General features: G+C 47.0%; 1 protein-coding gene across 3 annotated transcripts in view; it reads right to left on the reverse strand.

The window, feature by feature from the left end:
- The window catches only part of MCUR1 (mitochondrial calcium uniporter regulator 1), a 315,260-nt gene that overhangs the window by 197,807 nt on the left and 91,447 nt on the right, over positions 1-26,006 (reverse strand). For all 3 annotated transcript variants that reach the window (XR_010177802.1, XM_063923197.1, XM_063923198.1), the window contains exon 4: positions 4,101-4,202. Coding sequence is in view for 2 of the 3 variants with exons in the window: in XM_063923197.1 (XP_063779267.1) it covers positions 4,101-4,202 (102 nt within the window). In the remaining variant the exon portion in view is untranslated. The remainder of the gene's footprint in view (positions 1-4,100; positions 4,203-26,006) is intronic.

Here is a 26,006-nt window from a genome sequence, read left to right on the forward strand (position 1 = left end):
CTCTCCCGCCCGTTTGGGAGCTTTGGTATAATCCCCATGGTCCTTACGGAGTCCCCAGCATCCACTAGGACGTTAGAGAAAATAAGATTTTACTTACCGGTAAATCTATTTCTCGTAGTCCGTAGTGGAAGCTGGGCGCCCGTCCCAAGTGCGGACTTCTTCTGCAATGCTTGTATATAGTTATTGCTTCAATAAGGGTTATGTTATGGTTGCATCAGGGTTGGACCTGTTGCTCTGTTGTTGTTCATACTGTTGACTGGGTATGTTTATCTCAAGTTATACGGTGTGATTGGTGTGGCTGGTATGAATCTTGCCCTGGATTACCAAAATCCTTTCCTTGTACTGTCAGCTCTTCCGGGCACGGTTTCTCTAACTGAGGTCTGGAGGAGGGACATAGAGGGAGGAGCCAGAGCACACCAGAATCTAAATTCTTTCTTAAAGTGCCCATGTCTCCTGCGGAGCCCGTCTATCCCCATGGTCCTTACGGAGTCCCCAGCATCCATTACGGACTACGAGAAATAGATTTACCGGTAAGTAAAATCTTATTATTGTAGTGTAGTCAAAATCGGGTGTAGTTCAAATCGCATGTACAGATGGTGCCACGCTAATTTTGGCTTAGTCTGTGCCTGGGCACGCCCGCCTAGGAATGCCTATCGCAGCGTCCGTGCCGCGCGCGCGTCCGTGACACACCCCATTCACTACAAACGGAGCGTCTCTGTGCACTCCCGTAGCAAAGCGGATCGCCTAGTCTCGCAGAGAGTACACGTTTGCGATGGAGTCACACTAGATGAGCGCGGCTCCATCTCTAGTCCAAATCGCATAGTGCCCATTGTATAGGCTCAAATCGCACCTAGCACAGATCTCACCGTGTGTGGGCACCAAAAGTTCTACTTCATAAAAATAAGTTCTTTTTAATAAAACTAAATAAATAAGTTCAACTTAGAACTTACAAGTAACCAGAAAAGGGGTTTACTTTTGCCAACATAATTTGGAGCTGTTTGGTAAAATTATTATTATAGTCAAATGCAATCTATAAACAGCCTATAGCCATTTTGAGCACTTAAGATTTAGAAGCAATGCTCACTAGAGGAGCTAGGAAAAATATTCTGTAGATAAGTTTGAGACCTTCTTTATGTAGGCTACTAAGCGTATTTAATTCATTCTTTTCAGGTCAAGTTTAGTAGTTCATATAAACTGAATTTAAATCTGGTCTAATGTTATGATGCCATACTGTACATCAGGCCTGGCCAACCTGTGGCCCTCCAGCTGTTGTGAAACTACACATCCCAGCATGCCCTGCCACAATTTTAGTATTCCCTAATAGAAAAAGTGTGTCAGGGCATGCTGTGACGTGTAGTTGCACAACAGCTGGAGAGCCACAAGTTGGCCAGGCCTGCAATATATTGTCACTAGAACCTGCTTCCTTGTTCAAACAAACAGCTGTTGTTTTTTTATATAAGATCACTGTAAGGGTTGCTATGGCTTATCATAATTGAAATTATTATAATTGTATAAAAATGATTATTGCTAAATATAACGAACATCCAAGAAACTTAAAATAACTTATTAACATTTTTGCTAAATACTTAAACATTGTATAGAAAAAGTACATGGATTCATCAGAATGACATCCTATCCAGGCTTGTGGTCCTGACGACAAAAGGACATCTGTCTATCAATGAAGAAACATATCAGAAAACACATCTACACTGCCTACATAACCTTAATAGCAACAGTGAATGGCGTGTTAAATACAATAAAATGTATGTTCTTTCTTTATACTGGTGACAGTGTCTCTTTAAATAATGGCTACATAAATTCTGAACAACACTTTTTTTTTTAAGGGGGGGGGGGCACAAATTTTTTGTCAAATTTAGGAGTCAGCTTAAAGAATTAGGAGCCAGCCCATTTTCTATGACATCTCATGTCCATAGTGTCCCCAACTCATAGTATGCCACATAGTAATGACTCAGATTTATAGTATGTTACACCATAGAGTCCCCAATTAATGGTATGCCACACTGTAGTGCACAGAGTGGGGGAGGGTTCCCCGGAGGTCACACCAGGGACGTGCAGTAAGAGGAGGCATAATCATTAAAATAATACAAAGAAGATACTTATGACACATATGCGGTGTCATAAGTATATGCTTTAGGCTTTATATTATTTTAATAATTTTTACTGTGTAAAATAATAGTTTTAAATGTGTTTGGGAGGCACCGCAGTCGGTGCCTCCCGCTGTCAATGTGAAAAGGCTGGAAGCGGGGAGGCGGGGCCAACAATTGGGCAGTAAAAGTCCATTTAAAAAAAAGCAGCTGAAGCGGCACTTAGTATAAGTGCCTCTTTGACAGGGGAGTGCTTTCAGCCCATATGAAAGCACGCCCCTGTCGCTAAGACAGATGTGATTGGGCAGTGGGCACCTACTTTCCTGTTAGGATCAGCAGCAGCAGTGGAGCGGGAAGCTGCCGTCTGGCCCTGTCAGCCCGGAATCAGCAGAGCGTAAGGGAAGCTGCGAGTCCCGGAGCCCTCCTCTCTACTGCCACTGGCGCCCGTTGTCAGCTAACACCAGGGAGGGGCGGCACAGCTAATCCACGGCAGCCCTGTACACAACAGGAAGCACGGAGCTCTGGGAGTGTGAGCGACCAGCATGTGCTTCTCTTCTTCAGCTCTCCAGCAACAGCACCGGCTTCTGCACTCGGCCGTGGACCAGGGGCTCGCCTGCGCAGGACACAGATGACAGGTGCAGGGGCTGCTGCTAGCTTGGGTGGATAGCAGCAGAAGGGGGAAGAGGAAGGGGGAACGTGAGCACTCTCAGCTGTTCACCTGGTGCAACCACTGCCCTGTCCTCCACACTGGCCACTTAAGTCAACCTATAGTACATACACATACAAAAGTATACACATCTGATCCTATACTACACAATGTAATGCTGTATAGGATCAGATACCAACTGTGTCAGAAACGTGCATTACAGGGGATTCAGTATGATTAACCGGTGGCCGGGATGCCGGCCGTCAAGATACCGACAGCGGCATCCCGGCTGCCAGTATGCCAACAGCAGGGCAAGCGCTGCGCTCGCCACAGCTTCTATTCCCACTCTATGGGTGTCATGGACACCAACAAGTGGGAATAGTCCTGTAGCGCCAGGATTCCGGCTGTCAGCATTGCTAGCTGTCGGGGATTTCGACGTCGGTATCGTGATCGCTGGGATCCCGACAGCCGGCAAATTAAACATATACCATTACTGGTGCCCCTGCTGTGTGACAGTCAGCAGTGATATGGCATCGGCTAGCAGTGATCATCAGGCAACATATAAGTGTTTAGTTATACACAGTGACAGTACACAACTAAACACTACACTACTAGACACCGACAGTGGCTATTTTGTTGTCTAGGATTTCCATTAACTTAACAGCGCTGAACCCGCGGTGCTGTTAAGTTAATGAAAGCCCTGGACAACAATATTTTATTCATGTCCTCCTCACACTCCTTCCACAGTCTCAAACACTAATATTTATTTTTTATTTTATAAAAATGTACAATATATTAGCCACCTCACAAGTTTGTTGAGCAGGCAGGCTGTGGGCATTGGCGGTGGCATCAAACTGCGATGCGAATTAGCGGCATGGGACGGGACAGGGCGGTTGATGGCGGCAATTTTATAGGCCATTAGCAGTGGCGGTTAGGGGGAGTGGTAGCGGGCATCAGGGACCGTCGCCGTAAGGTTCATCGCCGGACTTTGCGGATCATTATGGCTGCCGTGCCTCACCAGCCAATGACCTTACCGCACGCCACTGGGTCACTCCTATTTATCTGTGTGTGGCAGAAGGGAGGATTCACACTTACTGAATGTGGTGGCTACACATTCTTCCTCATGTGACATGTACACTGACTGCAAAATCCTGCCAATTCTACCAACCACCCTGCTGGAGCACTTTGTCACTGATTTATTTGTTTTTTTACATTACTTTTAAATGTACCTGCTTATTCTGAAATCTCAAGTCGCCATGACTAAAAGTTTAGTTGCCATGGCAATTGATATTTTCTGAGCCCTGCTATAAGGCCTTAATAATGGTATTCACTTGGTCTATTTCAAGTACCTCATTTTGTGTTCTGAGAGCAGAAAATTCACTTTTCTCTAGAATGATCATGTCCTTTTTCACAGAGGCTATGTGCGACATGACTTGCTGAAGAGTAATCTCCTGTAATGAAAGATGCATGAGCTCTGCATTAGCTTGATGGCAACGATATATTAGTACAGCCCGAACATATCTTTAGGTTAACAATTAATCTAGTATGGCGCAGAACTTCATACAATTACTAAACTAATTTAAAAAAATATAACAAAATGTAAACACATACAGTATATTATGAGGTTAACAATGACTTAAGTGTAGCCAGAAGAAAATAAAATAAACTGAACTATCCGTATATTCAGTGATATGCCAAGCATGTATTAAGAGTATGATAAAAGGTAAAAGCAGGAGTTTATTATGATTAACTATGCAAAATTCAGTTTTAGTCAGAATGCTCCAATGGAATTAGAAAAAAAATTTTTTTTTTGAACAATGATGAAACCAAAATTCGTCATCTGTTAACTTTTGGAATAAATAATGTGTCTAGATTAGTGGCATGTAGCAGTCATATACATCAAAGATTCCTGCCTAATCTGGTTAATTGGGAGAGGATATTATTCCTGTTGGGAGAACAGTAACTCAGCTGGAGCAAAAAGCATCGCCAATCCCCTGGAGGTCACCTTTTTCTCAGGAAGCCATGTTATGTTGATACATGTCAGGTTATAAAAAATATCCAGAAATTAAAAATACTTGTCATCCTAATGATAGACTTGGTAGGGAATTCAATTAGCTGCGGTAATTTACCAATTTACAGAGGGCTAATTGATCCCCCAGGGCTATTCAATTAACTCCCACTGGTAGAATTTTTCAGGGATTTTTTCTTACGTGTCAGAAAAGACAAGAAAAAAAATCCCTAAAAGCAAGTGGGGTTAACGGATGCCACGACCCTGTTAATGCACGAATCAGTGAACTTTCACATACTGTTTTAATGCCCGTTAACACGTTAATGTAAGGGTGTTAAACAGGGTCTCAGTTGAAAAAGGGAGTGTAATTGAATAGTCACGTGCGTTAAAGCCCAAGGCTACCTCCCTTTTTCACTCCTGTTAACTTGAAGTGGGCAACTGAATTCCCCCCGTAATGTGCCAATGTTGTGTTAACAGAAAGACTTCACACAAAATATAAAACACAGTATTGTGTGGATTTTAACTTTAAAGTCACGTTTTAATGAAATCATGCCCGTTGGAAGCGCACAGATGTGGGCATCTACAAAACTGCTGGCTGGAGAAATTAGACTAGCAGTACAAGTACATAGAATAGAGGCTTGGCTATGCTGGAGGGAGAGAAGTCAACAGATCTAGAGAACTGTGCATCAGTGAAAATAAGATTTTAAACCTACCTGTAAATCTTTTTCTCCTAGTCCGTAGAGGATGCTGGGGACTCCGTAAGGACCATGGGGAATAGACGGGCTCCGCAGGAGACATAGGCACTAAAAAGAACTTTAGATATGGGTGTGCACTGGCTCCTCCCTCTATGCCCATCCTCCAGACCTCAGTTAGAGAAACTGTGCCCAGAGGAGACGGACAGTACGAGGAAAGATTTTTGTTAATCTAAGGGCAAGATTCATACCAGCCCACACCATCCACACCGTATAACCTTGATATACGAACCAGTTAACAGTATGAAACAAAACAGCATCAGCCCGAGACTGATCAAAACTGTAACATAACCCTTATGTAAGCAATAACTATATACAAGTCTTGCAGAATGTAGTCCGCACTGGGACGGGCGCCCAGCATCCTCTACGGACTAGGAGAAAAAGATTTACCGGTAGATTTAAAATCTTATTTTCTCTTACGTCCTAGAGGATGCTGGGGACTCCGTAAGGACCATGGGGATTATACCAAAGCTCCAAAACGGGCGGGAGAGTGCGGATGACTCTGCAGCACCGATTGAGCAAACATGAGGTCCTCATCAGCCAGGGTATCAAACTTGTAGAACTTTGCAAAGGTGTTTGAACCTGACCAAGTCGCTGCTCGGCAAAGCTGTAATGCCGAGACCCCTCGAGCAGCCGCCCAAGAAGAGCCCACCTTCCTAGTGGAATGGGCCTTTACCAAATTTGGTACCGGCAATCCAGCCGTAGAATGAGCCTGCTGAATCGTGTTACAGATCCAGCGAGCAATAGTCTGCTTAGAAGCAGGAGCGCCAACCTTGTTGGCTGCATACAGGACAAACAGAGCCTCTGTTTTCCTCACCCTAGCCGTTCTGGCTACATAAATTTTCAATGCCCTGACCACATCAAGGGACTCAGAATCCTCCAAGTCCCGCGTAGCCACAGGCACCACAATAGGTTGGTTCATATGAAAAGATGAAACCACCTTGGGCAAAAATTGAGGACGAGTCCGCAACTTTGCTCTATCCACATGGAAAACCAGAGAGAGGCTTTTGTGAGATAAAGCCGCGAACACCGACACTCGCCTTGCCGATGCCAAGGCCAACAACATGACCACTTTCCAAGTGAGATACTTAAATTCTACCATTTTAAGAGGTTCAAACCAGTGAGACTTAAGGAAACGTAACACCACGTTAAGGTCCCAGGGCACCACTGGAGGCACAAAAGTAGGCTGGATATGCAGCACTCCCTTCACAAAAGTCTGTAGTTTCGGAAGAGAAGCCAATTCCTTCTGAAAGAAAATGGATAGGGCCGAAATCTGAACCTTAAATGGAGCCTAATTTTAGGCCCAAATTCACTCCAGTCTGTAGGAAGTGAAGGAAACGGCCCAGATGGAATTCCTCCGGAGGAGCATTCCTGGACTCACACCAAGAGACATACTTCCTCCAAATACGGTGATAATGTTTTGCTTTATCAGAGTAGGAATGACCTCATCCGGAATGCCCTTTTCCGCTAGGATCCGGCGTTCAACCGCCATGCCATCAAACGCAGCCGCGGTAAGTCTTGGAACAGACAGGGCCCCTGTTTTAACAGGTCCACTATGAGAGGAAGAGGCCACGGATCTTCTGTGAGCATTTTCTGCAGATCCGGATACCAGGCCCTTCGAGGCCAATCTGGAACAATGAGAATTGTCTGTACTCCTCTTCGTCTTATGATTCTCAATATCTTGGAGATGAGAGGAAGAGGAGGAAACACCTAGACCGACTTAAACACCCACGGCGTCACCAGGGCGTCTACTGCTACCGCCTGAGGGTCCCTTGACCTGGCGCAATACCTCGGTAGCTTTTTGTTGAGGCGTGACGCCATCATGTCTATCTGAGGCAGTCCCCACTGACTTGCAATCTCTGCGAAGACTTCCTGATGAAGTCCCCACTCTCCTGGATGTAGATCGTGTCTGCTGAGGAAGTCTGCTTCCCAGTTGTCCACTCCCGGAATGAAGACTGCTGTCAGAGCGCTTACATGATTTTCCGCCCAGCGAAGAATCCTGGTGGCTTCTGCCATTGCCACTCTGCTCTTTGTTCCGCCTTGGCGGTTTACATGAGCCACTGCGGTGATGTTGTCTGACTGAATCAGAATCAGTAGGTCGCGAAGGAAAGACTCCGCTTGACGAAGGCCGTTGTATATGGCCCTCAACTCCAGTACGTTGATGTGAAGACAAGCCTCCTGGCTTGACCAGAGACCCTGGAAGTTTCTCCCCTGTGTGACTGCTCCCCAACCTCGGAGGCTCGCGTCCGTGGTTACCAGAACCCAGTCCTGAATGCCGAACCTGCGACCCTCCAGAAGGTGAGCACTCTGCAGCCACCACAGGAGAGATACCCTGGCCTTGGGGGACAGGGTGATCATCTGATGAATCTGTAGATGAGACCCGGACCACTTGTCCAGAAGGTCCCATTGAAAAGTTCTCGCATGGAACCTGCCGAATGGAATGGCCTCGTAAGTCGCCACCATCTTTCCCAGAACTTGAGTGCAGTGATGCCCCGACACCCTTTTTGGCTTCAATAGGTCCTTGACCAAAGACACGAGTTCTTGGGCCTTTTCCGTCGGAAGATAAACTCTTTTCTGGTCTGTATCCAGAACCATGCCTAAGAAAGGCAAACGAGTCGTGGGAACCAACTGTGACTTTGGGATATTGAGAATCCAGCCGTGCTGTTGCAACACCCTCAGGGAGAGTGATACGCTGTTCAGTAACTGTTCTCTCGATCTCGCTTTTATTAGGAGATCGTCCAAGTACAGGATAATTGTGACACCCTGCCTGTGCAGGAGCACCATCATTTCCGCCGTTACCTTTGTGAAAATTCTCGGGGCCGTGGAAAGCCCAAACGGCAACGTCTGAAATTGGTAATGACAATCCTGTACAGCAAACCTCAGGAACGCCTAATGAGGCGGATATATGGGGACATGAAGGTATGCATCCTTTATGTCCAGGGACACCATATAATCCCCCCCTTCTAGGCTGGCTATGACCGCTCTGAGCGAATCCATCTTGAACTTGAACCTTTTTAAGTATAGGTTTAAGGATTTTAAATTCAAAATGGGCCTGACCGAACCATCCGTTTTCGGGACTACAAACAGGGTTGAGTAATACCCCATCCCCTGCTGCAGCAGGGGGACTTTGACCACCACTTGCTGAAGACACAAGTTTTGAATTGCATTGAACACTAGCTCCCTCTCTGCGGGAGAAGCCGGTAGGGCCGATTTGAAAAACCGTCGAGGAGGCACCTCTTCGAATTCCAGCTTGTAATCCTGGGAAACAATTTCTATTGCCCAGGGATCCACCTGTGAGTGAACCCAGACGTGGCTGAAAAGTCGAAGACGTGCCCCCACTGGGGCGGACTCCCTCAGCGGAGCCCCAGCGTCATGCGGTGGATTTTGTAGAGGCCGGGGAGGACTTCTGCTCCTGGGAACTAGCTGTGGTTGGCAGCTTTTTCCCCTTGCCCTTACCTCTGGCAAGAAAGGAAGATCCCCGCACTCTCTTGGGTTTATGCGACCGAAAGGACTGCATCTGATAATGTGGAGTTTTCTTAGGCTGTGAGGAAACATAAGACAAAAAAGTTGATTTACCTGCCGTAGCCGTGGAAACAAGGTCTGTGAGACCTTCCCCAAACAATTCCTCACCCTTGTAAGGTAAAACTTCCATATGCCTCTTCGAGTCGGCATCGCCCGTCCATTGTCGGGTCCATAGGGCTCGTCTAGCCGAAATCGCCATAGCGTTGGCTCTGGAACCCAGTAGGCCAATGTCTCTCTAAGCATCTCTCATATAAAGGACAGCATCTTTAATATGACCCAGGGTCAATAAAATGGTTTCCTTATCCAGCGTATCTATATCAGCAGATAAGGTATCTGTCCACGCTGCTACAGCGCTACAAACCCAAGCCGACGCTATCGCCGGTCTGAGTAAGGTACCAGTATGTGTGTAAATAGACTTCAAGGTAGTCTCCTGCCTGCGATCAGCAGGATCCTTGAGGGTTGCCGTATCTTGAGATGGCAGCGCTACCTTTTTGGATAAGCGAGTCAACGCTTTATCCACCCTCGGGGAGGATTCCCACCGTATCCTGTCCTTAGTCGGGAACGGATACGCCATAAGAATCCTTTTGGGAATCTGCAGCTTTTTGTCTGGAGATTCCCAAGCCTTTTCAAATAATTCGTTCAGCTCGTGAGAAGGGGGAAAGGTTACCTCAGGTTTCTTTTCCGTATACATGCGCACCCTCGTGTCAGGGACAGAGGGGTCATCTGTGATATGCAACACCTCTTTTATTGCAATGATCATATAATGAATACTTTTAGCCAATATTGGCTGCAACTTTGCATCATCGTAGTCGATACTGGAGTCAGAATCCGTGTCGGTATCAGTGTCTACTATTTGGGATAGTGGGCGCTTTTGAGACCCAGAAGGTCCCTGCGACATAGTGAAAGGCTCAGCTTTGTCCAACCTTTTGTGCAATAAATTCACATTTGCATTTAAAACATTCCACATATCCAACCAGTCAGGTGTCGGCGTTGCCGACGGAGACACCACACTCATTTGCTCCACCTCCTCCCTAGAAGAGCCTTCCGCTTCAGACATGCCGACACACGCGTACCGACACACCACACACTCAGGGAATTCTCTATCTGGAGACAGTTCCCCCACAAGGCCCTTTGGAGAGACAGAGAGAGAGTATGCCAGCACACACCCAGCGCTAATGACCCAGGGAAAAAAGAAAAATTACCCAGATAGCGCTTTTAGTGTATATATATATATATATATATATTTATAAAACACTGCGCCAAATTATGTGCCCCCCCCCCCTCTTTCAAACCCTCTGTCACCGTGTTCAGCAGGGGAGAGTCCGGGCAGCCAGCTTCTCAGCGGTGTGCTGTGGAGAAAATGGCGCTGGTGAGTGCTGAGGATCAAGCTCCGCCCCCTCAGCGGCGGGCTTCGGTTCTGCTCGATCTATTTAAAAAAACTGGCGGGGGATCTCGTAGAGCCCATATATGCCCTGATTTTGCCAGCCAGAGGTTTAATTGCTGCCCAGGGCGCCCCCCCTGCGCCCTGCACACTTACAGTGCCTGCCATGTGTGTGTTGTGCGGGAGCAATGGCGCGCAGCGTTACCGCTGCGCGTTACCTCAGTGAAGATCCGAAGTCTTCTGCCGCATCTGAAGTCTTCTTTCTTCTCATACTCACCCGGCTTCTATCTTCCGGCTCTGTGAGGAGGACGGGGGTGCGGCTCCGGGATGAACAGCTAGGAGAGACCTGCGTTCCGACTCCCTCTGGAGCTAATGGTGTCCAGTAGCCTAAGAAGCAGAGCCTATCACTTAAGTAGGTCTGCTTCTCTCCCCTCAGTCCCTCGATGCAGGGAGTCTGTTGCCAGCAGGCTCCCTGAAAATAAAAAACCTAACAAAATTACTTTCTTTCAGGAAACTCAGGAGAGCTCCCTGTAATGCACCCAGTCTCCTCTGGGCACAGTATCAAACTGAGGTCTGGAGGAGGGGCATAGAGGGAGGAGCCAGTGCACACCCATATCTAAAGTTCTTTTTAGTGCCCATGTCTCCTGCGGAGCCCGTCTATTCCCCATGGTCCTTACGGAGTCCCCAGCATCCTCTAGGACGTAAGAGAAATTTAGGAATTATGTTAATACTGAACTCAACCTGTTACTACATTTGGGTGCTATTCTTCTTAAATATAAAACACCCTCATTATTTTCCGCAGTTAAATATGCAAACTAAGGGGGGAATTCAAATGTTTGAAAAGTCAGTTGGGTGTCTGTTTTTTCCTGTCTATTAGATAGTACAAAACAGACATCCAACTGACTTTTCAAACATTTGAATATTCCCCTAAATGTGAAATGTGGCTTGCTACTATTTAGAATACAATTGCAAAAACATGCTTATTACAGTTAATAAAGCATTTATGATTAACTTATCAACTGTTGTATTTTAATTTTCCACCAGGTGTTAAGCTGCCCGAATGAGCAATTGATCAATACAGCCACAATCTTTGTCAAACAAGTCCATTTAAATAGACAGACTGCAATAATCTGCAGTAACCTTTTAAAGTTTTGCACATGACAAATTGATTCAGACCTGATCGCTGGTGTGTGTTTTCATACAGCGGGCAATCAGGTCATAACTGCGCATTCACCGCAATGCGCACATGCGTCGGACAACAACAGGCATCACCGGTCAGCGACACGATGGTACGAAAAATCGGATCGCACAGGGGTTCACAAAGTGATTGAAAGGAAAAGGCCGTTTGTGGGTGGTAACTGAGCATTTATTGGGAGTGTCTGGAAAAATACAGGCGTTCCCAAGTGTATTCAGGGAGGGTGTCTGACGTCAGCTCTGGCCCCGAACAGCCTGTTCTCATCGCACTGAAGGAGTAAGTCCTGGGATGCACAGAGACTGCACACATTGTATTTTTGCAGCTTGGCGTACACATGCGACTGCACACTTGCACGGCGAATTTACACCCCCCCTGGGGGAGGCGACTATCTGATCGCAGGACAGCAAAGTTAGCAGCCCAGTGATCAGGTCTGAATCACCCCCAAAGACAACACTCATGACAATGGGTGAATATTGTTTTGTTTAAGTCTCCAATTCAACAAAATGGGAATTAGACTTGCAAATGTTTGTGAAACCATCATTTGTTTTTAGCGTTTTCTTCCAGAGGTTTATAAATCACCAGATTTATAGTACTAAAGGTAAAAACACAGAAAACGGGATTTGGTACCTACTGGTATATCCTTTTGTCTGATTCCACATGAGAAACTGGAATTATTACACAGGGTCATAGAAGTGTGGTTAGTGGGAGCTGGCACTTATGATAATTTAGAAGAGTGAAGCTCCTCCCCGCCAGTTAGGAAAATGTAGACCAAGAGGCAATAGAGAACAGGAGGATAAGATAGAAGAATCACACCTAACAATCAAAACCAAAAACTATATACAACCCGGCAGGTGAAGAATCACACCTAACAATCAAAACCAAAAACTATATACAACCTGGCAGGTGAAACAATGCAGAGGAGGGCGTCCAGTGTCCCCAGTGGAATCAAAGAAAAAGGTTTTATAGGTAGTACCAAAATCCCAATTTTTCTTTCATCCACTAGGGGATACTTGAATGATTACACTTGGGACAACCCAAAGTTTTCCCACCGGGTGAGAGAGCTCTGAGGAACCTGCAAGACAAGTTGACCAGACCTGTAGGCAGAACCTGCAAAAGTGTAAAACTTAATGAACGTGTTAACCGAGGACCAAATAGCAGCACGGCAAAGCTGTGTTGTGGAGACACCACGACATGCACCCAGGACACACCCACCGATCTGGTGGAGTGTGCTAATATGGAAGAAGGTGGTTGTCTGGTGTTACCGACATATGCCTGACAGATAGTGAATCCATCTGGCTAAGGTCTGCTTTAAGGCTTGCCAACCCCCTTTGAACTGCGTCATATAGCACAAACAATGAATCCGAACTGTGCAAGGATGCCATTCTAGAAACGTAAAGTCACAAAGCCCTGACTACATCCAGGGTAGAGAGTTGTCCAGAATCTCTTTTGAAGGAAGGAACCACAATTGGTTGATTAATGTGAAACGCCGACACTACCGTCAGAAGGAAAGAAGCCTGTGTCCTGAGTTCAGCTATGGCCCAGTGAAAAATGAGGTTTCCACGAAAGTGCTCCCAATTCCGAAACAGGGTGAGCCGAAGTCAGTGCTAAAAGGAGAACGGTCTTCCATTAAGATATTTTAGCTCCACTTCTTCTAATGGTTCAAACGTAGAAGACTGAAGAAAAGTGAGCATCAGATTAAGATCCCATGGAGCTGTAGGTGGGACAAAAGGTGGTTGTAATGTAAGCGCACCCTGAAGAAACTGAGGACATCCTCACCGTTGAAACAGGGCTTGGAACACCTCTGGATGTAATGCCCATTCTCCGGGGTGAATGTCCTGGTGGAGAAGATAGTCTGCCTCCCAGTTGTCCACCCCTGGGATGAACACTGCAGAGAGGATCACCTGTTGTCTTTCGGCCACCATTAAAATCCGAGTGACTTCCCTCATAGTCATGCGACTTCAAGTACCGCCCTGTCTGTTGATATAGGCGACTGCTGTCATGTTGTCTGACTGTACTCTTATTGGTCACAAACGAAGATGAGCAGCTTCCATTAATGAGTTGTAAATCACTCTGAGTTCCAGTACGTTTATGGGAAACCTGCTTCCTGAGTTAACAACCTTCCAAGGAAGTTTAGTATGACCGTGCCCCATCTACTGAGGCCCACATCTGTTGTCAAGGTTATTCAACCCGTTGTCAAATTGTTGATCTGAAGCCACCAGCTGAGAGACAACCTGGCCTGAGGCGACAACTGTACCGTCCGATGTAGGTGCAGTTGACAGCCTGAACACTGAGACAGCAGGTCTAGTTGAAATGGTCTGGTATGGAAGCATCCCAGTTGCAGTGCCTCGAAAGCCTCAACCATCTTCCCCAACAAACAAATACAAAGGTGTAATGATAACTTCTTTGGTTTGAGACCATCTGACGAATGTCATGTGCCTTCTTCATTGGTAGAAACGCACCCTGAGTCTTCAAATCCAGTATCAATCCCAGAAATCTAAGTCTTTGAGATGGAATAAGATTGATTTTTTTAAACTGATTATCAATCCGTGTTGGATCAGAGTCTGATACGTCAGTAAGCTATGCTCCTACAGCAAGGATTCAGATAGCAGAAATATTGATCAAGGCGCCAAGTACGGAACTATGGTGAAACCCAGAGGTGTCAGCATAGTTCCATACTTAGACGACATATGGTGCCGATGATATCCAAACGACGGTGGCCGAAAATGATAATGTTCCTGCAAAATTGCAAACAGTAGGAATGCCTGATGCAGTTCCCAGAGCAGGGTGTGGAGACACGTATCATTGATGTCCATGGAGATTAAATACTCCGTTGGTTCCGAGTTCACAATCACTGATTGAATCGATAAAACTCCAAATATTGGTTTAAGGATTTCAGGTTTAGAATTGGCCTGACCAATCAGTCTGCTTTCAGTAGGTTGGAGTAGAACCCTCAACCACTCTGTTGTATCGGTACTGGCAGCAAAACTTCAGATAGGAGGGGTTCGCCTTTCGCAAGACCACTGTTCTGTCTTGAGACACCGGCAGGCCTGTTTTAAAGAACAGATTTGGCGGAAAAGCTGCAAAAAGAGGATTTTAAATACCTACTGGTGTCACACATCAGAGGCGGCGTTCGCCACGCTTACCCCTGCGTGTCTGCTGGTCGGTGTTGCAGCCTTTGCCTTCGGTGGGCCACGGGCTCCGGCGTCTGGCTGGCGCGGCTCCCGGCGGTTCTCCGGGGCATGGGCGCCGCCATGACACCCGGCATCACGTGGACGGGGGGCAGGTGACGTCATCAGACTGCTCCGCCAATCCAGCGCTGGCGGGAGATTCAAAGTCAGACGCGGGACAGAGCTTCAGTGCCTGAGTATCGTCTTTCCCTGACGTAGATGCCAGCGCTCTTGTTCCCGGCAAGGATCTCTGCAGTTGTACTCCAGTGTCTCCGGCATTCCAGCAGCCAGTTCGCTGCACCGGTTCCAGTGTATTCAGCGGCCGGTATATCTCTCTGCGTTCCAGTCACCAGTGCTCCTAGGAATCAGCGTGGCTGCGGGCCTAAATCACCGTTCTCAAGTTCTACAAATCAACAGCGTCTAAAACCCCTGCACTTCAGTTCCTCACATCACCAGCGTCTCAGTCTCCGTTCTCAAGTTCTACAAATCAACAGCGTCAAAAACCCCTGCACTTCAGTTCCTCACATCACCAGCGTCTCAGTCTCCGTTCTCAAGTTCTACAAATCAACAGCGTCTAAAACCCCTGCACTTCAGTTCCACACATCACCAGCGTCTAAGTCACCGTTCACAAGTTCTACAAATCAAACAGCGTCTTAAACCCTTGCACTTCAGTTCTTCACATCATCAGCGTCTCTGTAACCGCTCACAAGTTCTTCAACCATCTGTGCTATTAATCATCATTTATAAGTTCCACAAGTTATCAGTGACTTTTAAACATCACCCACAGTTTCTTCAATTACCAGCATCTCTAATACTGCTCACAAAACCCTTCAGTGGGTCTGGACATTTCCCTCATTTATTCCTTTTTGGCATTTGACTTTAAGTTGTTTTCCTCTGCAATAAAGCTCTTTAATATTTCATCAAACTCCACTGTCAGCGTCCTGTATGAGGAAATCCTATAATAGGCCTCCCCTTTTCCAGCTCAGTTGTGGTTCCTCTTCCCAACCATCGGAAGAATCCCCGAGTTCACAACACCCTCAGTCTATGCCAGTGACAGTATACTCAGGCCACATGGACCCGGGGAATCGGAACCCAGAGGCAAGCACCATGCAGGACCTGGTTTCCCGAGTACAGAGTCAGGAAGCAGCACAGAATCAGGTGATGCATTATCTCCAGGAGTTATCTGGCCGTCTGGATCAAATCCAGACTTCGCTTGCTTCGGTGGTTCCAGCTCCAGTTCCAGTATCCGCTCCAGTGGTTGTCTCTGGCAATGTTTCCTCCTTGTCTGGAACCAGGTCACGCCCTCAGCTTCCCACTCCTCTTCGTTATAACGGGAATCCGAAAAATTGCTGTGGATTCCTCAATCAGTGTGAGGTACATTTCGAACTCCTCTCACACAACTTCCCTACTGATCGGTCTAAAGTGGCATACATTATCTCTTTGCTTGAGGGTTCAGCGTTGGAGTGGGTGTCACCGTTGTGGGAGCGATCAGATCCGTTAGTTTCTAGTTATACCAACTTCTTGGCATCATTCCGAAGGATCTTTGATGAGCCTGGCAGGACGACTGCTGCCTCAGCTGACTTGCTCCGAGTTCGACAAGGCTCTCGTACAGTGGGACAGTATGTAATTCACTTTCAAACTATAGCTTCTGAACTGAGCTGGAATAATGATGCCCTTCGGGCTGCTTTTTGGAACGGGCTCTCGGATCCTTTAAAAGACGAATTGATTACTAGAGATCTGCCAGATTCCTTGGAACAGTTGATCTCACTCTGTGTAAAGGTGGATCTTCGTATGCAGGAACGAGGTGGTGAACGTAGTCGGTCAGACCGGTTGAGACTCCGATCTCTTCCTTCTAAGCAGACAGTTAATTCCAGTCTAGACGAACCCATGCAGATTAATCGGTCTCGGCTGTCCCCAGAAGAGCGTCAGCGTCGGCGTGAGGGTAGACTTTGCCTCTACTGTGGAGCCGCGGATCATTTCCTCAAGTCTTGCAAGTCTCGTCCGGGAAACGGGCAGTCCTAGCTTGTTCTGGAGAAGTCAAGCTAGGGGTTGTTTCTCAATCTTCTCCGGCAGTGGACTGTCTACTTTCTGTATCTCTGTTTTCTGAGTCTGAAGTCAAAACCGTTAAGGCACTGTTGGACTCAGGAGCTGCGGGGAATTTTATTTCCCTTTCCTGCGCCCAGAATCTGGGTTTGAAGCTACAGTCGGTAGAACGACCTATTACGATAACTGCTATTAATGGTACCCAAATTCCTAATGCTCTGATTACAAGTCGTACTATGCCAATCAAGCTGCAAGTGGGAGCTTTGCACCAAGAACATCTGGAGTTCCTTGTGATTCAGGAGATGTCTCACGATCTCGTCCTTGGTCTTCCCTGGCTCAAGCTTCACAACCCTCACGTCGACTGGAGGTCGACACAGATAATTTCTTGGAGTCCATTCTGTCACTCGAATTGTCTTACTCCTGTCTACCCGCTTCGTGCATCGTCCAAGTCGGACGTAGAGCTTATTCCAGAGGCTTATCGGGAGTTTACAGATGTCTTCTCGGAACAGGCGGCCGATAAGTTACCACCGCATAGACCCTGGGACTGTCCTATTGAGCTCATTCCGGGGAAAATGCCACCTCGAGGTCGTACCTATCCTTTGTCAGTACCTGAGACTCAAGCCATGTCAGAATATATCAAGTCTAATCTGCAGAAGGGATTCATCCGCCCCTCTACTTCCCCAGCGGGAGCAGGCTTCTTCTTTGTGAAGAAAAAAGATGGAGGCCTGAGGCCATGTATCGATTATCGTGGTCTAAATGAAGTCACCATTAAGAATAAGTATCCTCTGCCGTTCATCACGGAGCTTTTCGATAGAGTTCGCGGAGCTTGAGTCTTCACTAAGCTTGATTTAAGGGGAGCTTATAACTTGATACGTATCCGACAAGGGGACGAATGGAAGACGGCCTTCAATACTAGGGACGGGCATTATGAGTACCTGGTAATGCCGTTTGGCCTCAGCAACGCCCCCGCCGTCTTCCAGGGATTCATCAATGAAGTCTTTCGGGACATGTTATACCTAAATGTGGTGGTATATTTGGATGACATCCTGATATTTTCGAAGAATCTCTCTGAGCACAGAATACAAGTTAAGGAGGTACTCCTTCGGTTGCGAGAGAACCATCTTTATAGTAAGATTTCCAAGTGCACTTTTGAGGTCCCATCTATTCCATTTCTGGGCTACATTATTTCAGGTACGGAGTTGCGTATGGATCCGGAGAAACTTTCTGCCATTCGGGACTGGACTCAGCCTCTTTCCCTGAAAGCAGTGCAACGATTTCTAGGGTTCGCAAATTACTACCGGAAATTCATAAGGGGTTTCTTTACTATTGTGGCGCCTATTACTGCCCTAACCAAGAAAGGGGCTGACCCAAGCCATTGGTCCTCTGAAGCTGTAGCAGCGTTCGCTCAGTTGAAGGCAGCCTTTATGACCGCTCCGGTACTTCAGCAGCCAGACTTTCTAAAACCATTCTTTCTGGAGGTTGACGCTTCTACGGTAGGCATAGGTGCCGTACTTTCGCAGTACGCTCCAGATGGGAAGTTACATCTATGTGGTTTCCATTCTCGCAAGTTCTCCCCTGCTGAATTAAATTACACCATTGGAGATAAAGAGCTGTTGGCAATAAAATCTGCCTTAGAAGAATGGAGATATCTTTTGGAAGGTGCTAAACACCTAATTACGATTTTCACGGATCACAAGAATTACTGTATCTCAAGACGGCCCAGTCCTTGAATCCCCGTCAAGCAAGATGGGCGCTCTTCTTTGCTCGATTTTCGTTTGTCATTAAGCACCTGGCTGGAACTCTTAACACCAAGGCGGATGCCCTATCCCGTTCCTTAATGACTTCGGATGAGGAGAATACCGTTGAAAAGGCGTTGATCCTCAGTCCTGTCTCTATTTCTGCGGCTCCTACTGCGTTGGGTCCTCCTCCTGGAAGAATGTCTGTGCCAGCTAAATTTCGACCAAAATTGTTGCAGTGGGCTCACATTTCCAAGTTTTCTGGCCATCCGGGAGCTCAAAAGATGTGGGAATTTCTACGAAGATCTTACTGGTGGGACACTATGAAGAAGGACGTTCAAGAGTATGTCAACTCGTGTCCTCAATGTGCTCAGCACAAAACTCTTCGTCTGCCTCCTGCGGGATTGTTGCACCCACTGTCCATTCCTAAGAGGCCTTGGACTCATATCTCTATGGACTTTGTTACTGAACTACCTCTCTCTAAGGGTCATAACACCGTCTGGGTGATTATCGACCGATTCTCTAAGATGGCACATTTTGTTCCGTTGACCGGATTACCATCAGCCTCTAAATTGGCTTTGTTATTCATTCGGGAACACTTCCGCCTGCACGGGTTACCTCTGGAAATAGTCTCGGATCGAGGGGTACAGTTTACGGCAAGATTTTGGAGAGCACTCTGCACGGCTCTACAAATAAAACTCAAGTTTTCATCTGCTTACCATCCACAGACCAATGGGCAAACTGAACGCGTCAATCAAGATTTAGAGACTTTTCTCCGTGTTTACCTCTCCCCCTCACAAGATAATTGGGTGGAGTTGTTGCCTTGGGCCGAGTTCGGCCATAATCATCTATATCACTCCTCGACTGGTGAGTCTCCATTTTTCATTAATTACGGATTTCATCCTCAAGTTCCGGAATTACCCATTTGTCCTCCAGAAGAAGTTCCTGCTGCAGCCTCTACTCTCCAGCATTTCAGTCAAATCTGGAGTCGAGTTCATGCCAACCTCAAGAGAGTTTCCGGTCGCTATAAGTTCTTTGCGGATAGGAAGCGACGGGCAGCTCCTCAATACAAGGTTGGTGACAGGGTATGGCTCTCTACCCGCAATTCTCGTTTAAAGGTGCCCACTATGAAGTTCGCTCCAAGGTTCATTGGTCCTTATCCCGTGTTACAAGTCTTGAATCCGGTTGCCTGCAAATTGGGATTGCCTTCCCATCTCCGGATACCAAATTCCTTTCATGTCTCTCTTCTTCGCCCTCTTGTTTTGAACCGGTTTCATTCCAAGTCCCCAAGGCCAACCTCTGCAGAGGCTGAAGAGGGTACGGACTTTGAGATCAAAGCCATTCTTGATTCTCGCTACCTTCACAAGAATCTACAGTATTTGGTGGAATGGAAAGGTTTTAGCCCCGAGGAAAGGAGCTGGGTCAAAGCTACTGAAGTTACGGCTCTCCGACTGGTGCGGATGTTCCATTCCAGACATCCAACAAAACCTGGAAAGTGTCCAGGGGCCACTCCTGGAGGAGGGTTACTGTCACACATCAGAGGCGGCGTTCGCCACGCTTACCCCTGCGTGTCTGCTGGTCGGTGTTGTGGCCATTTGCCTTCGGTGGGCCACGGGCTCCGGCGTCTGGCTGGCGCGGCTCCCGGCGGTTCTCCGGGGCATAAGCGCCGCCATGACACCCGGCATCACGTGGACGGGGGGCAGGTGACGTCATCAGACTGCTCCGCCAATCCAGCGCTGGCGGGAGATTCAAAGTCAGACGCCGAACAGAGCTTCAGTGCCTGAGTATCGACTTTCCCTGACGTAGATGCCAGCGCTCTTGTTCCCGGCAAGGATCTCTGCAGTTGTACTCCAGTGTCTCCGGCATTTCCAGCTGCCAGTTCGCTGCACCGGTTCAGTGTATTCAGCGGTCGGTATCTCTCTCTGCGTTCCAGTCACCAGTGCTCCTAGGAATCAGCGTGGCTGCGGGCCTAAATCACCGTTCTCAAGTTCTGCGAATCAACAGCGTCTTAAACCCCTGCACTTCAGTTCCTCACATCACCAGCGTCTCAGTCTCCGTTCTCAAGTTCTACAAATCAACAGCGTCAAAAACCCCTGCACTTCAGTTCCTCACATCACCAGCGTCTCAGTCTCCGTTCTCAAGTTCTACAAATCAACAGCGTCAAAAACCCCTGCACTTCAGTTCTTCACATCATCAGCGTCTCTGTCACCGCTCACAAGTTCTTCAACCATCTGTGCTTTTAATCATCATTTATAAGTTCCACAAGTTATCAGTGACTTTTAAACATCACCCACAGTTTCTTCAATTACCAGCATCTCTAATACTGCTCACAAAACCCTTCAGTGGGTCTGGACATTTCCCTCATTTATTCCTTTTTGGCATTTGACTTTAAGTTGTTTTCCTCTGCAATAAAGCTCTTTAATATTTCATCAAACTCCACTGTCAGCGTCCTGTATGAGGAAATCCTATATTAGGCCTCCCCTTTTCCAGCTCAGTTGTGGTTCCTCCTTCCAACCATCGGAAGAATCCCAGAGTTCACAACACCCTCAGTCTAGGCCAGTGACAACTGGTAGATCCTTTTCTCGTAGTCCATAAGGGATATTGGGGACACATTAGTACGATGGGTATAGACGGGGTCCAAAGGAGCCAGTGCACTTTAAATTTCTTCCACTGGGTGTGCTGGCTCCTTCCCTCTATGCCCCCTCCCACAGGCAATTATAGGTGAAACAGTGCCTGAAGGAGAAATGACATACTTGAGAGAAGGAACATAACAACGAGAAGTGTGGTGAGATTTACACACTAGCACACCATAACAAAACTGGGCCAGCAACATCTTGCAACATAAACAGCAACGGCTGAACAGGTAACACTGAACAGAGAACCTGTAGAAAGTTACCGCACAGAGGCGGGCGCCCAATATCTCTTATGGACTACGAGAAAAGGATTTACCGGTAGGTATTTAAAATCCTATTTTCTCTAGCATCCATAAGGGATACTGGGGACACATTAGTATGATGGGGATGTCCCAAAGCTTCCAGAACGGGCGGGAACATGCAGAGACATCTGCAGCACTGCCTGCCCAAACTGGGTATCCTCTTTGGCCGGGGCATCAAACTTGTAGAACTTCACAAAGGTGTTCTTCCCCGACCAGGTAGCGGCTCGGCAAAGTTGCAAGGCCTAGACTCCACAGGCAGCCGCCCAGGAAGAGCCCACCGGTCTAGTAGAGTGGGCCTTTAGAGACTTAGGAACAGGCAAGGCTGCCGACACATAGGGCTGTTAGATAGTAAGTCGAATCCAACAATCAATGGACTGCTTTGAAGCAGGGCAACCCTTCTTCTGCACATCATAGAGCACGAACAAGGAATCGGTCTTTCTGATCCGAACTGTACGCTTGACATAGATCTTCAAGTATCTTTGTGGGGGGCTGTCAGCTCCTTAAGAGAGGAGCTGCATACTCCCAAATTATGTCAGACAGAGACTTTTGGGAGAAGCCCTGGTAACCTATCTTGACTTCTGGTCAGGGCGCCTAAAACCTGGATCCCAACTTTTGAATAAGCGGGTAAGGGTGAACATATGCAGAGATCTTCTTAAAATGTAGTCATAATAATAATTCAAAAAACATCTAAGGAAATCTGGAGCATAGTCTAGTGTAACCAGCTCTTAAGGACATATTTTTCTAACTGTGGGGCTGATGGGTAATAATAGAGGGGGAGAAGCTTCACGCTTCTATATTATCATAAGTGCCAGCTCCCACTAACCACACCTCTACACCCCAGTGTAATCATTCCAGTGTCCCCTAGTGGATGAAAGAGAAATCTGAAAATGTAAAATCTGCTACTACACACATTGTTGTCAAGATTATTCACTAGTAAAGAATAGAAACAGCAAGTGGTTATGACAGTAGCGATGGCTAAAGGCTGACACCACTACCAGATTGCCTTAACTTGTTATTTTAACAATAAATGTGGTACAATATTACTGTATTACATTTGTTTATATACAGAGTGTTGGACCATTGTTGAGGGAATGAGTGGTTTCCTCTAAATTGCCGGCAGTCTCACCATTTGAAGTCTGTCAGCATATTCATAATCACTCTCCTAAAGGCTGAATCTAGTAGTTCGGAGGTCTAAGCCGGGGATGTGAACCTATATGAAACATCTGCCAAACACAACCGTTGCTAAATTTCCCTCATAGTACAGGGAATTGCATGTGGACAATGTAAGACTGAAACTACTTCAGAACTATTTTATTTTCTTATAAGATTATTGTGAGTTATCCTAAAAACCAATATAGCTATATAAAGCCATGCATTCCAATTGTTCTAGATATTACTTTTTTCTATTACCTTAGAAAAAACAAAAATAGTGAGAGAAACTATAGCAAAGCAATGAAAGTGCAAGTTAAAATACAAATGATAAAAAATAAAAAAAATAATAAGATTTTACTCACCGGTAAATCTATTTCTCGTAGTCCGTAGTGGATGCTGGGAACTCCGTAAGGACCATGGGGAATAGCGGCTCCGCAGGAGACTGGGCACAACTAAAGAAAGCTTTAGGACTACCTGGTGTGCACTGGCTCCTCCCTCTATGACCCTCCTCCAGACCTCAGTTAGGATACTGTGCCCGGAAGAGCTGACACAATAAGGAAAGGATTTGGAATCCCAAGTAAGACTCATACCAGCCACACCAATCACACCGTATAACTCGTGATATTATACCCAGTTAACAGTATGAAATATATCTGAGCCTCACTAACAGATGGCTCATAACAATAACCCTTTAGTTAGGCAATAACTATATACAAGTATTGCAGACAAACCGCACTTGGGACGGGCGCCCAGCATCCACTACGGACTACGAGAAATAGATTTATCGGTGAGTAAAATCTTATTTTCTCTGACGTCCTAGTGGATGCTGGGAACTCCGTAAGAACCATGGGGATTATACCAAAGCTCCCAAACGGGCGGGAGAGTGCGGATGACTCTGCAGCACCGAATGAGCAAACTCAAGGTCCTCCTCAGCCAGGGTATCAAACTTGTAGCCGCCCAAGAAGAGCCCACTTTTCTCGTGGAATGGGCTTTTACAGATTTAGGGTGCGGCAGTCCAGCCGCAGAATGTGCAAGTTGAATCGTGCTACAGATCCAGCGAGCAATAGTCTGCTTAGAAGCAGGAGCACCCAGCTTGTTGGGTGCATACAGGATAAATAGCGAGTCAGTTTTCCTGACTCCAGCCGTCCTGGAAACATATATTTTCAGGGCCCTGACTACGTCCAGTAACTTGGAGTCCTCCAAGTCCCACGTAGCCGCAGGCACCACAATAGGTTGGTTCACATGAAAAGCTGATACCACCTTAGGAAGGAATTGGGAACGAGTCCTCAATTCCGCCCTATCCATATGAAAATCAGATAAAGGGCTTTTGCATGACAAAACCGCCAATTCTGATACACGCCTGGCCGACGCCAAGGCCAACCGCATGACCACTTTCCACGTGAGGTATTTTAGCTCTACGGATTTAAGTGGCTCAACCCAATGCGAATTCAGGAAATCCAACACCACGTTGAGATCCCACGGTGCCACTAGAGGCACAAACGGGGGCTGAATATGCAGCACTCCCTTAACAAAAGTCTGAACTTTAGGCAGTGAAGCCAGTTCTTTTTGGAAGAAAAATAAGATTTTACTTACCGATAAATCTATTTCTCGTAGTCCGTAGTGGATGCTGGGGACTCCGTCAGGACCATGGGGATTAGCGGCTCCGCAGGAGACAGGGCACAAAAATAAAGCTTTAGGATCAGGTGGTGTGCACTGGCTCCTCCCCCTATGACCCTCCTCCAAGCCTTAGTTAGGATACTGTGCCCGGACGAGCGTACACAATAAGGAAGGATTTTGAATCCCGGGTAAGACTCATACCAGCCACACCAATCACACCGTACAACTTGTGATCTGAACCCAGTTAACAGTATGACAAACGTAGGAGCCTCTGAACAGACGGCTCACAACAATAACAACCCGATTTTTTTGTAACAATAACTATGTACAAGTATTGCAGACAATCCGCACTTGGGATGGGCGCCCAGCATCCACTACGGACTACGAGAAATAGATTTATCGGTAAGTAAAATCTTATTTTCTCTGACGTCCTAGTGGATGCTGGGGACTCCGTCAGGACCATGGGGATTATACCAAAGCTCCCAAACGGGCGGGAGAGTGCGGATGACTCTGCAGCACCGAATGAGAGAACTCAAGGTCCTCTTTAGCCAGGGTATCAAATTTGTAAAATTTTACAAACGTGTTCTCCCCCGACCACGTAGCTGCTCGGCAGAGTTGCAATGCCGAGACCCCTCGGGCAGCCGCCCAGGATGAGCCCACCTTCCTTGTGGAATGGGCCTTGACAGATTTAGGCTGTGGCAGGCCTGCCACAGAATGTGCAAGTTGAATTGTGCTACAAATCCAACGAGCAATCGTCTGCTTAGAAGCAGGAGCACCCAGCTTGTTGGGTGCATATAGTATAAACAGCGAGTCAGATTTTCTGACTCCAGCCGTCCTTGAAATATATATTCTCAATGCCCGGACAACGTCCAGCAACTTGGAATCCTCCAAATCGCTAGTAGCCGCAGGCACCACAATAGGCTGGTTCAGATGAAACGCTGACACCACCTTAGGCAGAAAATGAGGACGCGTCCGCAGTTCTGCCCTGTCCGAATGGAAAATCAGATATGGGCTTTTATACGATAAAGCCGCCAATTCTGATACTCTCCTGGCTGAAGCCAGGGCCAGTAGCATGGTTACTTTCCACGTAAGATATTTCAAATCCACCGATTTGAGTGGCTCAAACCAATGGGATTTGAGAAAATCCAAAACTACATTAAGGTCCCACGGAGCCACAGGGGGCACCACCGGGGGCTGTATATGTAGTACTCCTTTAACAAAAGTCTGGACTTCAGGAACTGAAGCCAATTCTTTCTGGAAGAAAATCGACAGGGCCGAAATTTGAACCTTAATGGACCCCAATTTGAGGCCCATAGACAATCCTGTTTGTAGGAAATGCAGGAATCGACCCAGTTGAAATTCCTCCGTGGGGACCTTCCTGGTCTCACACCACGCAACATATTTTCTCCAAATGCGGTGATAATGTTGTGCAGTCACCTCCTTCCTGGCTTTAACCAGTGTAGGAATGACCTCTTCCGGAATGCCTTTTTCCCTTAGAATTCGGCGTTCAACCGCCACGCCGTCAAACGCAGCCGCGGTAAGTCTTGGAATAGACACGGTCCCTGCTGAATCAGGTCCCGCCTTAGAGGTAGAGGCCACGGATTTTCCGTGAGCATCTCCTGAAGTTCCGGGTACCAAGTTCTTCTTGGCCAATCCGGAGCCACGAGTATCGTTCTTACTCCCCATTGCCGTATAATTCTCAGTACTTTGGGTATGAGAGGCAGAGGAGGAAACACATAAACTGACT

This window comes from Pseudophryne corroboree, chromosome 5, assembly GCF_028390025.1.
Source record: "Pseudophryne corroboree isolate aPseCor3 chromosome 5, aPseCor3.hap2, whole genome shotgun sequence".
NCBI classification, from domain to species: Eukaryota; Metazoa; Chordata; class Amphibia; order Anura; family Myobatrachidae; genus Pseudophryne; species Pseudophryne corroboree.